Source organism: Dysidea avara, chromosome 2 (assembly GCF_963678975.1).
Source record: "Dysidea avara chromosome 2, odDysAvar1.4, whole genome shotgun sequence".
NCBI lineage: Eukaryota > Metazoa > Porifera > Demospongiae > Dictyoceratida > Dysideidae > Dysidea > Dysidea avara.
This window is the reverse complement of record NC_089273.1, coordinates 10,392,417-10,406,655: the sequence shown is the minus strand read 5'-3', so window position 1 is coordinate 10,406,655 and position 14,239 is coordinate 10,392,417. Positions and strand designations below refer to the sequence as shown.

The 14,239-nt window shown below is 37.9% G+C and overlaps 1 protein-coding gene across 1 annotated transcript in view; it reads right to left on the bottom strand.

Annotated features, from left to right (window-relative positions):
• LOC136247800 (uncharacterized) overlaps window positions 1–14,239 on the bottom strand; it is a 133,458-nt gene that overhangs the window by 62,596 nt on the left and 56,623 nt on the right. The window contains exons 4-6 of the mRNA XM_066039624.1: window positions 13,127–14,098; window positions 12,477–12,644; window positions 8,928–9,842 (exon numbers count right to left, since the gene is read on the bottom strand). Of these exons, the coding sequence (XP_065895696.1) occupies window positions 8,928–9,842; window positions 12,477–12,644; window positions 13,127–14,098 (2,055 nt within the window). The remainder of the gene's footprint in view (window positions 1–8,927; window positions 9,843–12,476; window positions 12,645–13,126; window positions 14,099–14,239) is intronic.

Genomic DNA, 14,239 nt, shown 5'->3' with positions numbered 1-14,239 from the left:
AGCTACAAATAAATCACCCTGTAGAAAGATGAGCTAGAAAAAGTTACCTTGTAGAGAGTTCAGTTACAAAGAAACCACCATGTAGAGAATTCAGCTACAAACTAGCGACCCTGTAAAGACATCAGCTAGAAGAAGTTACCTTGAGAGAGTTCAACTACAAAGAAACCATCATGTAGAGAGTTCAGCTACAAACAAATCTACCTGTAGAGAGATCAGCTAGAAGAAGTTACCTTGTAGAGAGTTCAGCTTCAAACAAATCACCCTGTAGAAAGATCAGCTAGAAGAGGTCACCTTGTAGAGAGTTCAGTTACAAAAAAAACCACCATGTAGAGAGCTCAGCTACAAACTAGTGACATTGTAGAGACATCAGCTAGAAGAAGTTACCTTGTAGAGAGTTCAGCTACAAAGAAACCATTCTTTAAAGAGCTCAGCTGCAAACAAACCACCTGTACAGAATTCAGCTACAAATAAATCACCCTGTAGAAAGATGAGCTAGAAAAAGTTACCTTGTAGAGAGTTCAGTTACAAAGAAACCACCATGTAGAGAATTCAGCTACAAACTAGTGACCCTGTAAAGACATCAGCTAGAAGAAGTTACCTTGAGAGAGTTCAGCTACAAAGAAACCATTATTTAAAGAGCTCAGCTGCAAACAAATCACCTATACAGAATTCAGCTACAAACAAATCACCATGTAGAGAGATCAGCTAGAAGAAGTTAACTTGTAAGAGTTCAGCTACAAAGAAACCATCATTTAGAGAGTTCAGCTTCAAACAAATCACCTGTAGAGAGTTCAGCTACAAAAAAATCTCCCTGTAGAGAGATCAGCTAGAAGAAGTTACCTTGCAGATTGTTCAGCTACAAACAAATCACCCTGTAGAGAGATCAGCTAGAAGAAGTTACCTTGTAGAGAGTTCAGCAACAAAGAAACCACCATGTAGAGAGTTCAGCTGCAAAGAAATCACCCTGTATAAAATTCTGCCACGAACAAATTGCCCTGTAGAAAGATCAGTTAGAAGAAGTTACCTTGTAGATAGTTCAGCTACAAACAAATCACCCTGTAGAGAGATCAGCTAGAAGAAGTTAACTTGTAGAGAGTTCAGCTACAAAGAAACCATCATTTAGAGAGTTCAGCTTCAAACAAATCACCTGTAGAGAGTTCAGCTACAAACAAATCTCCCTGTAGAGAGATCAGCTAGAAGAAGTTACCTTGTAGATCGTTCAGCTACGAACAAGTCACCCTGTAGAGAGATCAGCTAGAAGAAGTTACCTTGTAGAGAGTTCAGCTACAAAGAAAACACCATGTAGAGAGTTCAGCTGCAAAGAAATCACCCTGTAGAAAATTCTGCCAGAAACAAATTGCCCCGTAGAAAAATCAGTTAGAAGAAGTTACCTTGTAGAGAGTTCAGCTACAAAGAAACCATTCTGTAAAGAGCTCAGCTGCAAACAAATCACCTGTACAGAATTCAGCTACAAACAAATCACCCTGCAGAGAGATCAGCTAGAAGAAGTTAACTTGTAGAGAGTTCAGCTACAAAGAAACCATCATTTAGAAAGTTCAGTTACAAACAAATCTCCCTGTAGAGAGATCAGCTAGAAGAAGTTACCTTGTAGAGAGTGAAGCTACAAACAAATCACCCTATTGAAAGATCAGCTAGAAGAAGTCACCTTGTAGAAAGTTCTGTTACAAAGAAACCACCATGTAGAGAGTTCAGCTACAAACTAGCTACTTTGTAGAGACATCAGCTAGAAAAGTTACCTTGTAGAGAGTTCAACTACAAAGAAACCATTCTGTAAAGAGCTCAGCTGCAAACAAATCACCTGTACAGAATTCAGCTACGAACAAATCATCCTGTAGAGAGATCAGCTAGAAGAAGTTACCTTGTAGATAGTTCAGCTACAAACAAATCACCCTGTAGAGAGATCAGTTAGAAGAAATTACCTTGTAGAGTGTTCAGCTACAAAGAAACCATCATGTAGAGAGTTCAGCTGCAAAGAAATCACCCTGTAGAAAATTCTGCCAGAAACAAATTGCCCTGTAGAAAGATCAGTTAGAAGAAGTTACCTTTTAGAGAGTTCAGCTACAAAGAAACCACCTGTACAGAATTCAGCTACAAACAAATCACCTGTACAGAATTCAGCTACATACAAATTACCTGTAGATAGTTCAGCTACAAAAAATCTCCCTGTAGAGAGATCAGCTAGAAGAAATTACCTTGTAGAGAGTTCAGCTACAAACAAATCACCCTGTAGAGAGATCAGTTAGAAGAAATTACCTTGTAGAGTGTTCAGCTACAAAGAAACCATCATGTAGAGAGTTCAGCTGCAAAGAAATCACCCTGTAGAAAATTCTGCCAGAAACAAATTGCCCTGTAGAAAGATCAGTTAGAAGAAGTTACCTTTTAGAGAGTTCAGCTACAAAGAAACCACCTGTACAGAATTCAGCTACAAACAAATCACCTGTACAGAATTCAGCTACATACAAATTACCTGTAGATAGTTCAGCTACAAAAAATCTCCCTGTAGAGAGATCAGCTAGAAGAAATTACCTTGTAGAGAGTTCAGCTACAAACAAATCACCCTGTAGAGAGATCAGTTAGAAGAAATTACCTTGTAGAGTGTTCAGCTACAAAGAAACCATCATGTAGAGAGTTCAGCTGCAAAGAAATCACCCTGTAGAAAATTCTGCCAGAAACAAATTGCCCTGTAGAAAGATCAGTTAGAAGAAGTTACCTTTTAGAGAGTTCAGCTACAAAGAAACCACCTGTACAGAATTCAGCTACAAACAAATCACCTGTACAGAATTCAGCTACATACAAATCACCTGTAGATAGTTCAGCTACAAAAAATCTCCCTGTAGAGAGATCAGCTAGAAGAAATTACCTTGTAGAGAGTTCAGCTACAAAGAAACTATCATGTAGAGAGTTCAGCTGCAAAGAAATCACCACTGTCCAAATTTCAAGGCAATAGCTCTTTCCAATCTGAAGTTATCAATTGTCAAAGTTGGCAAATTGGATGTGTGTGGAAGACCCCTTTTCGCAAATCCGATCACATATGTATTATATATATAATTTGTACATTTACTGATAAAATATTTAAAGTACATCTACTTCATCTTTTTGTCTTCCTGTAGTAAAGAAAAAAAACATAGGTTAAAAAAGTCCCAAAGCTGGCCATAGGCCGGCTTTGGGGTATACAAATACAAAAAGAAATGAAATCTAATCCAAAACAGCCAAGCTGTAAAAAAAGTGTGCAGCCCTCAGAAAGGCTATGGTGAAAAAAGATGTGAAATCCAAGGTGGCGGCCAAGAAATGGCTGTGATGGTAGGTTAATGGTAAAAATTTTAATAACGACAATTCAGGTGAATTTTTGTGCCGCTTCACAAAATTTACCTGAATTGTCATTATTAAAATTTTTACCATTAACCTACCATCACAGCCATTTCTTGGCCGCCACCTTGGATTTCACATCTTTTTTTACCATAGCCTTTCTGAGGGCCGCACACTTTTTTTACAGCTTGGCTGTTTTGGATTAGATTATTGTTAGAGGGCAGAAAAAAGCACCAATTTTTTTGTACAGCTAGTTTATGATGTACTTGTTAACATTAGCCTAGGAGCCCACTGCAATTTTTTTGTGTACTCCGAGAATAACAAGATGGCCGCCATTATTAGCCAGAAAAACGTTTTTTTTCACTGTTGGAGTTTGAAAAAAACGAATATACTAAATTACTGACATTATAATACTATAATAGATGTAACAATAGGTTACTAAGATACATACATAACTGTCACAATGGTACAAAATAACAAAAATAAATGTTAGCATGTAGTTTGTTCATTTTCACTTCTGTGTTTATTGCATTTACAATTACAAAGTGGTGAGCAGACTAGATTAGCTTTTGCACATTTGCATGCTGTGCATTCTCCTTTGCAAAAACATTTAATGAGCTCACTGCATGCTTTAGATACCTCTGGAATAGTAAGCCAAACTGGCACCCAAGACTGTGACAGCGGATCCTTTGACCACCCAAAATCTTCTGGAGATGGAATCATCTGCTGCACTTGAGTGCTGGTAGTCCATATTCCAGCTTGGTAAACTGCTCGTTTAACATGTTGATGAAGTACATCTTGTGTTGGTGGCATCATGTCCATTTTTCTGTTCTTATGACAAAATAATTCTTCTCTTGAGTCATTAACAGACATTAGGTGGCAGGTTTTACTATATAGAACAACTATTAGCCTCTCAATTCTCTGGAAATGCTCCGAGTCAGAATCTAAATGCTCAAACGGGTGGGTAGCCAGAAACTCAAATGTCTCAGTGACTTCTTCATATGCCTGCCAAGCTTGCCATGCTGATTTCTTGCTTTTGCCTCTGAATGCAGATGTAGTGTCGCAGCCAGTTAGAGCATGAAATATTGGTAGTGCTCATGCTCTTTCCTCACCAAGGTAAGTACAGATGGAATTAATACTATATATTCTGAAATTCTTGCCTATACCAAAGGTAACCCAGATATCAGCAAGAGGATTAGTTGCTGTCAGTTTGAAGAATACACCAGCAAGAATGACAATAACATCAGTGTCCACGGTACGTACTGCAATTGTCTTAAGTCCCTGCTCCAATGCATGTGATACGTACACAACAATTCTGGTGTCTGTTTCCTCATGGTTGCAGTCTGGCATCACAGAGTTGGTTTGGCCCACAGATACTACAGATTCATCAGATGTCACATACACAACCTTGCTGGGTGGAAAAGTGGACTTAGCAACCTTAGATGTGAGGAAGGAGAACAGTTCCTTTTTGTTCCTTGGGTCACATAGGAAATCTGCCAAATTGCCAGGTAGTTTAATTAGTTTGACCAGATACCTTTCTTCATACACTCTTGCCTCTCTTTTCCCTTGTAGACTCCTTTAAACAGTTTGGAAGATATGTGTCCCACACAAGGTCTATTCTCATGGAGTTTTGTAACTGTTTAGTCAAGTAAGGGATAAAAACCTGATCTGCATACTCTTCAAAGTTACGAACTAAATTGATGGGAAGAAAGTGCACAATAACTGCACCATCTAGCACTGTGTATTCATATGTTTGAGGGGGATTAGATAGCCCTGACTGTCCAATGCAATTCAGCAAATCTGACTTAGAGTTTGATAAATGCAGCAGGACTGAATCTCGTGGGCAAAGAACTCCTTTAAGTCTCCATCACGGCTTTGCATGGAGATGTACAACTGGCCAAACAGTGCTACATTATTCTGAAGCATTTTAAACTTCTTTCCTTGCTTAGAAATAGCTTTTGGCTGAGGTCTTTTGAAAAGTGCAAATGAGTTTTTCTTGAATGGCTGATGTATAGACACAGAGCGACCTTCAATAACATTTTTTTACAAAGTCATTATACTGTGTGGTACCAGTATCTTCTAAGGCACGCAGGGCAACTGTGACTGAATCATCTACACAGTTACAGTTATCAAGTTTTACTAGCTCTGGAAAATCATCTAGGAAAGGATTTCCCATTTTGATGAATGTATTGAAGAGGCTGTTAACCTGCTTTTGAAAGGTTTTCTGAGCTGAGAAACCCTGCTCATGGTTTTGGAAATTCCTTGGGTGTTCTGGGTCAGCATCATACATGTACTGTTCTTCAAATTGTTTCTGCAACCTTGCCAACTCTTGTCCTGACAACATCCATCATCTAAATGTAGCAGCATTTTCTGTGAGTCCAATACAACTGCCAGAGCCTTTTATGTAGGCATTTTCTTGCTCATGTGCTTGGTCAACTGGAATTGCTGAAAATCTGTTATTGGTCTTTGATAGAACCCAATGGCACTGCTTTTCAAACTCATCTTTGATAGGACTTGGCAAACACTTCATGTCTCTAATGTGGACAGGCAACCATCTTGCATAATTTACATGATACAATGCAAAGAAAAGAGGTGTCAGGTTCTCCAAGACTTCCACATACAAAGCAAAGTTCTTCTCTCTATGAGCCCGGACAGAGATCAAAATAAGAGTTTCATACCTCAAGATAAAGTCCCAGTACATAAACGTAGGACTTCTCTTCTGCATGTCATCTTTCCAAGCTGCTTCAGATTGATTGCTTCCTGATTGCTTCCTGATAGCAAAAAGGCCACCTTTTGAAGTTTCCGGAGGGTTAAGAGAGCTACTTGGTGGGCATGCCTGGTTCGCGCAAGATGAGAAACCTTCAAAAAGGAGTCAGCTGTACCAGATGAGGCAACCTCTGATTCAGTTAATGCTGAAGTCCAGCCAGAACCTTCCAAGACATCTCCCAGTGTACTCCAGAGGGCCATCTCTATGTACAAGCCACCAAGCATAACAACATGCATTGACTCACCATGAGTATCTGGCCACTTCCATTGTACTAGCTTTGCCAGGGCAAATAGTGGCTGATCAAAGGTAGTGACTGGAATTTGTCCAGGGTTTAGGTACTCAATTACTTGTCTTTGTACATTCATGTCATGCTTTACCATTGCAGGGGTAGCAGCCTTTTCATAGAAAAGTGGCAGTAGCATACACACAGCTGGAGGATCTTCTATGGGAGGTTGCTGTGAAGCATGATATGCAGCCCACGCCTTCATTGGTAAGTTCTTCCTTCTCAACAAGGGTCAGTGCATTCTCACTCCAGCATTTCTCCTTGGATTGTGCCTCACACAAGTAGGTTTGAAGCGGTCCTGTATTACTGTTCAGATGCATTGGTACATCAATAGCACTTGCCGTCAGAGCTACAGCTGGGACCATGGCATAATTATCAGGTAGGAAGTGCTGCTTGGGTCCAGAAGGTGGTATTGTTACAGGAGGTCTGCTTTCACCAGGGTTCGCCCCTTAGTTGGAAATTGGAAAAGAGTGATTCCAGTACCATGAAAGGAATTGACAGCAGTGGTTGAGCTAGGGTTGTGGTCTATATTATCCTGTGCACAAACAGTAAATAAACCTTTCCGAAGACCAGTAGGAGCTACAACACCATCTTTTTCAAATTGTTCACAGACAGAGGTGGCAATCCATTCTTCAAGTTCCATAACTCTGTCATATGAAATACTGATTCCCATCTGATATAATTGACCAATAAGTTTCTTACTTCTGGTCATTTGATGAATATTCAAGCCAATATATACTGGGATAGGTGGCTCTCGCTGCAGACTATGCCTTGTTTTCACATCATTTCTAGAGGGTGATTTCCTTTTTACATTGTACAGTAGAACTTGGGCAGCAGTAAGACAAGCTTGTGTTTCATGTCTGTCCTGATCTTTCAAGTTGGGACCATTTAATATTAGTGAAACAAGTGATTTAAGGCTGGCGGGCAAAGAATCTTCTTGACAATTAGGCAGAAATGCACCAGTGAAGCTAACACAATGGTGGTTAAAAATGTCATTCCGGACTATCACTGCTGCTTTAACAAGTATCGCAGCATCTTTTGAGAAGTCTCGTTTCTTAAGGACTTCCTTTAACATAATTTTCATTCCTTCCTTGAAAACAATAATCGTGTTTCTGCCATCATGCTGCTTCTGGAAAATGCTGCAACAAAGTATCTTTCAGTTAGGTTTTGTTGACCAGTTTGTTAATACCTTGATCTTCAAGACGATTCACATAGAGGGAGTGTATTTCAGAAAGCTTGAATATGAGAGTTCCAGAATCTACAGCTTTTTCAATGTAGTTCGTTAGTTCTACAAATGTTCTTGACTCATTCAATTTTTCATCTATGTTTTGATGTTGCTGGCTTAACTTTCTGGTAAGGCTTCTGAAACGATTTCTTAAATTAACTATGCAATTCAAGTGATACTTAGTTTCTTTTGCAATTAGGTCTCCTCCATCAACTTGAGAAAGAAGGATAGTATCCTGTAGCTCAGTAATCATGGTTCGTATATTTGTGTCTGCATCAAATGTTAGAACCTGATGAAGATCGTCTTCCTCTTTTCCTTTCTGACAAAACAAGCAAACATCCATATCAATTGCCTGTCTTTTATTAGTCCTTCTTTCATACTCATGCTCATCCATGCAAGATTTTCGTTTCATTGCCTTTTTAGGCTTAGAATTGTTGTACTTCAAGTGGCAACTTTTATGCCAAGATGCACTATGTGATAAAAAATTAGCAGAACTTTCATTTTCAAAATAGATATTCATTGGAAGTGCGCCAATGGCCTGAAACTGCTCTACATTGGCCAGAAAGGATCTGTAGGCTTCTGATTTTCACTTGTTCCCGGACCCTGCAATGGGCATTTCAAAGGCTCAACAGTTTCCTGTTGGCAAATAATACACTTTTTCCAATCTAGCTCCATATTGTTTGGAAATGTTGTCATCTACCAAGCAATGCATACTGTACTTATTCTAATAAAAGTAAGACATTAGGAACTCACCAGAAGAAAATTTGACACAACAGATTATAAAGAAATCTGACACTCTTTAAACAATTACAACTCCCCAAAACACATGGCTCAATTTTCTTTTTAATACACACTTTGAGAAAGCAATACAGAGATTAACACCACCTTTTAATTGTTTTTCTATTTTAATAAACATCATGTTTTGTTGTCTGAAGCCATTCAAAACATATGTTCTGGAGAAGAAACATGCTTTTACTCTTGTATATTTAATTTACAGCTGGTGGAATACAAATCATACAATAGTAGTATAAATTGCTAATTTATAAAAATTCAATTGGAAAATCAGGTGAATATTAATGATTTGGTGAGGGCTCCTAGGCTAAAACCCATTAGTATGGTTTACAGAAACTCTAAAAAAAAATTTGGTGCTTTTATCCGCTCTGTAACAATAATGCATTTTAATGCTGCTAAGCCACTTGACTATATATAATACTGCCCGTTCTTATACGTATATATATATTTATTGTTGCATCCCTGTCACACAACATTATACCAATCTTAGTTTGTAAAAGTACACACAAGTAAAACTGATTATAAATACTTACGGCAGAAACTTTCTCGCCAAGTTGACAATACAAATCCAGCTCTGCTACAAGCAGAAGCATAAGTAGCTAAACTCTCACAAAAACACTCCTCGCGATTAGTGTGACAGTTGCAATAATCAAACATACAGTCAGTATGAAAAGTAGATGGACAAACTAAAGCATTGCAGTCTGTGAAAACACTCCGCATCAATAAATTACAAGTATTTATTGAATCAGTTCTGGTTTGTCCAAGACAAAATAGTGCTGCAATTAGGAGGCCACAGTTAGTTGTGTTCCCAGTGACCCAACTAGTACCAAAGTCAGTTGCATTAGCAGCTAGTGTACCATCGGGAGTCATGAAATCATCGGTATTATCATCATTGTAGTTACCACATAGTCCACATAGTCTATTCTGCCATGTGGTAGATAAAGTGACCTCCACACGATATAATCCATCCCAGAATATCCTGATGTTTTGAGCAAGAAGAATAACATGAGTGTTCCCACCAACTCTGAATACTTGTACTTCACTTGATGACATGACTACACCAACATCATTTATTGGCTGTATAGCATTATTAATGGATATTGTGTCACTTCTTCCCAAGATAATAGAAATACTCTCACTAGGAATTGTGATGTTTACTTGATTAACACAGGACACATATGGACTATGACGTGTATTTTGTACAGTGATAATAAACTCACTACTATCACATGGAGTAGTGAGGATATACTCACAATCTCCTTGAAAGTCAAAGAATTGAAGATCAAATGTTTGATAATGAGAATAACCAGATACAGTACAAGTAGCACCATCAGCTACACATGGAACTGTTTCACACACAAACTCTCTGTTGAGACAAACACATCTTGTGGAACAATTTGGTTGTATTTCTTCTCCTTGCTGATATATCACATCTGTTAGTACACAAGCTGTGAAAAATACAAACATCCATGAACATTTCATGCTAACTTAAAAGCTTCCACATTTGATGGAAAATATAGGTTTCTAAAGTCCATCACTGTTTTAGATGTGCACTGATTGCGCCAGCACAATTAGGGGAATTTAGGTAGCAAAAGTCAATGGGACTAATGCCAGTAAAATAACTGTGTATTAGATATCTGAACCTGTGCACATTTTACATGGTACAGATTGATATAACCAGCTAACAACTTATAAAAATACTGTAGACTTAAGGTGCTTGTGAGAGAAGAGTGGCAAAAGATTGAGAACTCTGATGAAACAGGTACCACAAGTTGGAATATCCTAATAGAATGTTCACAGGTCATGGTACTCTAATCGAACAATCAAGATTAGCTCTGTATGTGGAAAACATTTATTATATAATAGTCATAAAAGTTGTGATTACACAGTGTAGCCTTAACCTATTAAGTTTTTGAAATTGTCCATAGATATGCTTTTGAGCAATGATTCACATTTCGCCAGTTATGCTCCAATTAACCCTGTGGAGAGTTTAAACAATTCCCCCTGTAGAGAGTTCAGCTACAAGAAAGTTATCCTGTAGAAAGTTCAACTGTGTTGCAATTTTTTCTGTAGAAAGTTAGTTAGGTTAAGTATCACTCTGTGGAGAGTTCAACTACAACCCATTCACCATGTACTGTAGTCTAAGAGTTCAGCTACGTACATTACAAGCATCCCTGTTGAAATTTCAGCTACATACACTTTTTCTTGTAGAGGATTCAGCTGCAAACAATATAAAAGGCTTTTTATAGCTTACAAGAATAGAATGTTAAACAATTGGGTGATACTGTAAAAACTATATTGAATAGCAAGTTCTAGATCAAGATACTATAATAATGCAGTCACCCTATTAGAGCAGCCTGATATATAATTCAGCTATGTATGTTGTGAAAAGTAACTACATAGAGAGTTTAGCTACATTACAAGTTACCTTGTAGAAAGTTCAACTATAAGAAAGTTACCCTTGTTATAGACTTACACTAAGTTAACAAGTCATTCTGTAGAAGTTTCAGCTACAAGAAGGTCACCACTGTAGAGAATTCAATGATTACAACACAAGTCAACATGTAGAGAATTCAGCTACAAGACAAGTCACCTTGTAGAGTTCATCTACATTATAAGTCACCCTATAGCGAGTTCAAATATTGTATAGTATGTATAAAAGAAAGTCACTCTGAAGAGGGTTCAATTACAGTATGTTACAAGTCTCCCTGTATGTTCAGCTACTGGTAAGTCACCAAGTAGAGATTTCAGCTAGATGACGAGTCTCTGTTTAGAGAGTTACGCTAGGCTACAAGTCACCCTGTAGAAGTTTCAGTTTGGTTACAGTTCACCTTGTAGACTTCAACTACAAGAAACTAATCTTGTAGACAGTTTAGCAACATCAAAATCTATTTTGTAGAGAATTCAGCTACAGTACGCTATAAGTCAATGTTTAGAGAGTTTAGTTACAAACAAATCACCCTGTAGATGATTCAAATATGTTACAAATCACTCTGAGGAGAGCTCAGCAACATTACGAGTTTCTGTCTAGAGAGTTCAACTACAAGTTATCCTGAAGAAGTTTCAGCCTGGTTACAGGTAACAATGTAGAGAATTCCACAACATACATGAAAGACACAGACGTCAGCCAAGTTACCCTTTAGAGAGTCCAGCTACAAACAAATCATCCTGTAAAGACATTACAAACCACTCTGTAGAGAAATCAGCTACAAGTGCGTACATCACAAGCCTTTGTGTAGAGAGCTCTGATGTATTTCAAATTACACTTTGGAGAGTTTAGAAACAATCAAATCCCACTGTAGAGGGTTCAATCATATTACATCCATGTGGAGAAAGTGTAGAGAGTTCACTAAACTACAAGTCATGCTGTAGTACAAACAAGCTTCCCTCTAGAGAAATATCAAGTCACTCTGTGTAAAGTTCAGCTATGTAACATCACCTGGAAAAGTACAGCTAAAAATTTGTAGCCCTGTATACAGTAGATATCAGGTACACCACTAGTCACCCAGTAAAGAGTTCAGTTATGTTATGTAGAGAACTTAGCTATGTTACAGTATAAGTCACCCTTTAAAGAGTTCAGCTACAAACAAATTACCCTGTAGAGGATTAAATTATGTTACAAGTTGTCTGTAGAGAGTTCAGCTGTATTAAACGCTTCTGTTTGGAAGTCCAGCTTAGCTACAGGTCATTTCGCAGAAGTTTCAGAAACAGTATGATGTACATACAACAAATATTGCAGACATAGTCAAATGCACATAACATAGTATAGAAAAAGACAAGTAAAGGAAGGCCTCTAGCCATAAGCAATTACAAAGAAAGTGATATCTAAACCACAACAACCAAGTGTGAAAAAATGTTGTGGCAACCAAAATAGCCAAGGTGAATAAAGATATTAAACCAAAGGTGGTGGCCACGAAATGGCTGCAATGATGTTAATGCCAATTACTTTTGATGATTTCGATTGGCATTAACATCATGGCAGCCGCTATCTTTTATTTCACATCTTTTTCCAACTTGGCTCTTTACTGCACCCTTTTCACAAATAGGCTATTTTAGTTTAGATATAATTTACATCCGTGTACCTGTGCATCTTGACACATCCAAACATACTCCATCAAGTAGTACCTGTCCTACAGCACAGAAACACCCTTCAGTACATCCTCCTTCACATGGTTGATCAAGATTATCACATGTCTGAGGACATAATGGACCACATTGTTGATATATCATCCCAGTAGGACATGGAAGTGCTGGAAAACATAAAATAGATTAGCAATTAACGTCAGTTGATGTTGTGCTGAGTGCCAGTTACTGTATTGTATATACAATAGTATTAATTCTAAAGTATATTGCATTGATATGACTGTGTACAGTTAGGATGATGTTCATGAAACCTGAGCTTTGCGCATTTCGAAGCATTACATACATATGTAGACACCAGCTCAGAGCAAAGCGTACCTTCTGCATGGTCAGGCTTCATTTCTCAATAGATGAATGTTTGTGATACATAGATTTCTTGCATTAGTATGAAAAGACAGATAATACAATTATGTACATGTATGCTCATAGACACATAACCAATTACAGGAAACTGCATGTACACACGTACACACAGATAGAAGCAGGCTAGCTATGAGCTCATACTAGGTTTGCTAGCATTGTTCAATATCATAGCACATATCTGTTCTGTAATTATAATTTATTAACCAATTTATTCCATGCATGGACTTACGACAGAGAGATGGTGATCTCCAGGTGGATCTTGACACTCCAGCATCAGCACAAGCACTAGCATAACCAGATAGTATGTCACAGTAATAGTCCTCACGCTCAGTCTCATTGGTACAACAATAATCGAATTCACAATCAGCAATGAACTCTGATGGATCTACTACACCATTACAAGGTGTAAATGGATCTTGTCTCATTACTGCACACCGCATTTGTCCTTCTAATATAACAGCAGTATCATTAGAACAACCCTCAATGTCTGGTGCATTTCGTTTGGTAATGCCGTCTGGTCCATCACAATCTGGGTTGGTAGGATCTGGTACTAACCAGCTATCACCAAATTCATTTACTGAACTTGCTAATGTCTCATCAGGTTTTTGAAGATAATTATATGGATTGTCATCATATGTTCCACACAAACCACACAGTTCACCAAAGTTTAGCGTTGAAGTAGTGACACGTGCCCAACTCCACCCATTGAATATTATTCTCAGACCATACATTTTTAGAAATACATGTGGATAACCTCCTATCCGTATAACATCCACTGGGTTAGATTCATAGATTATCCCATTGCCAGTGTTAGGTTGTAGCATTCCATTGATGGTCACCATTCCTAGACTACCACCTCGTTGCAGTAAAATTTCAAGATTTTCACTTGTTACATTAACTCTCACTGATTCTACACAGGAGACTTGTCCATTTCCACATGGTGTATTACTAGCAGAAATCACAAAGTCATCACTATCACATTGTTTAGTAAGAACATATTCACAAATTCCTTGGAAGTGATGCAAGTATTTATCAAATGTTCTATAATGGGGATCACCAAATGCATGGCAAGTTGGTCCATCATAGGAACATGGCACAGTAGTGCAGTCAAACACTCCAGAAACTGTACATGTGCACCTTGTAGTGCAGTTAACTTGAACTTCCTCTCCTTCTTGATATTCTACTCCATTCAGGATACAGTCTAAATATCACACAGATAATGTAATACATAAAAAATTAGCTAAATAGATCATTAGTATAGTACCAGTATACAGTATCATTAGTTATACCACATTATGTGAGTGCCATATGCTTGCATATAAATCATAAAGTGTTACAGATT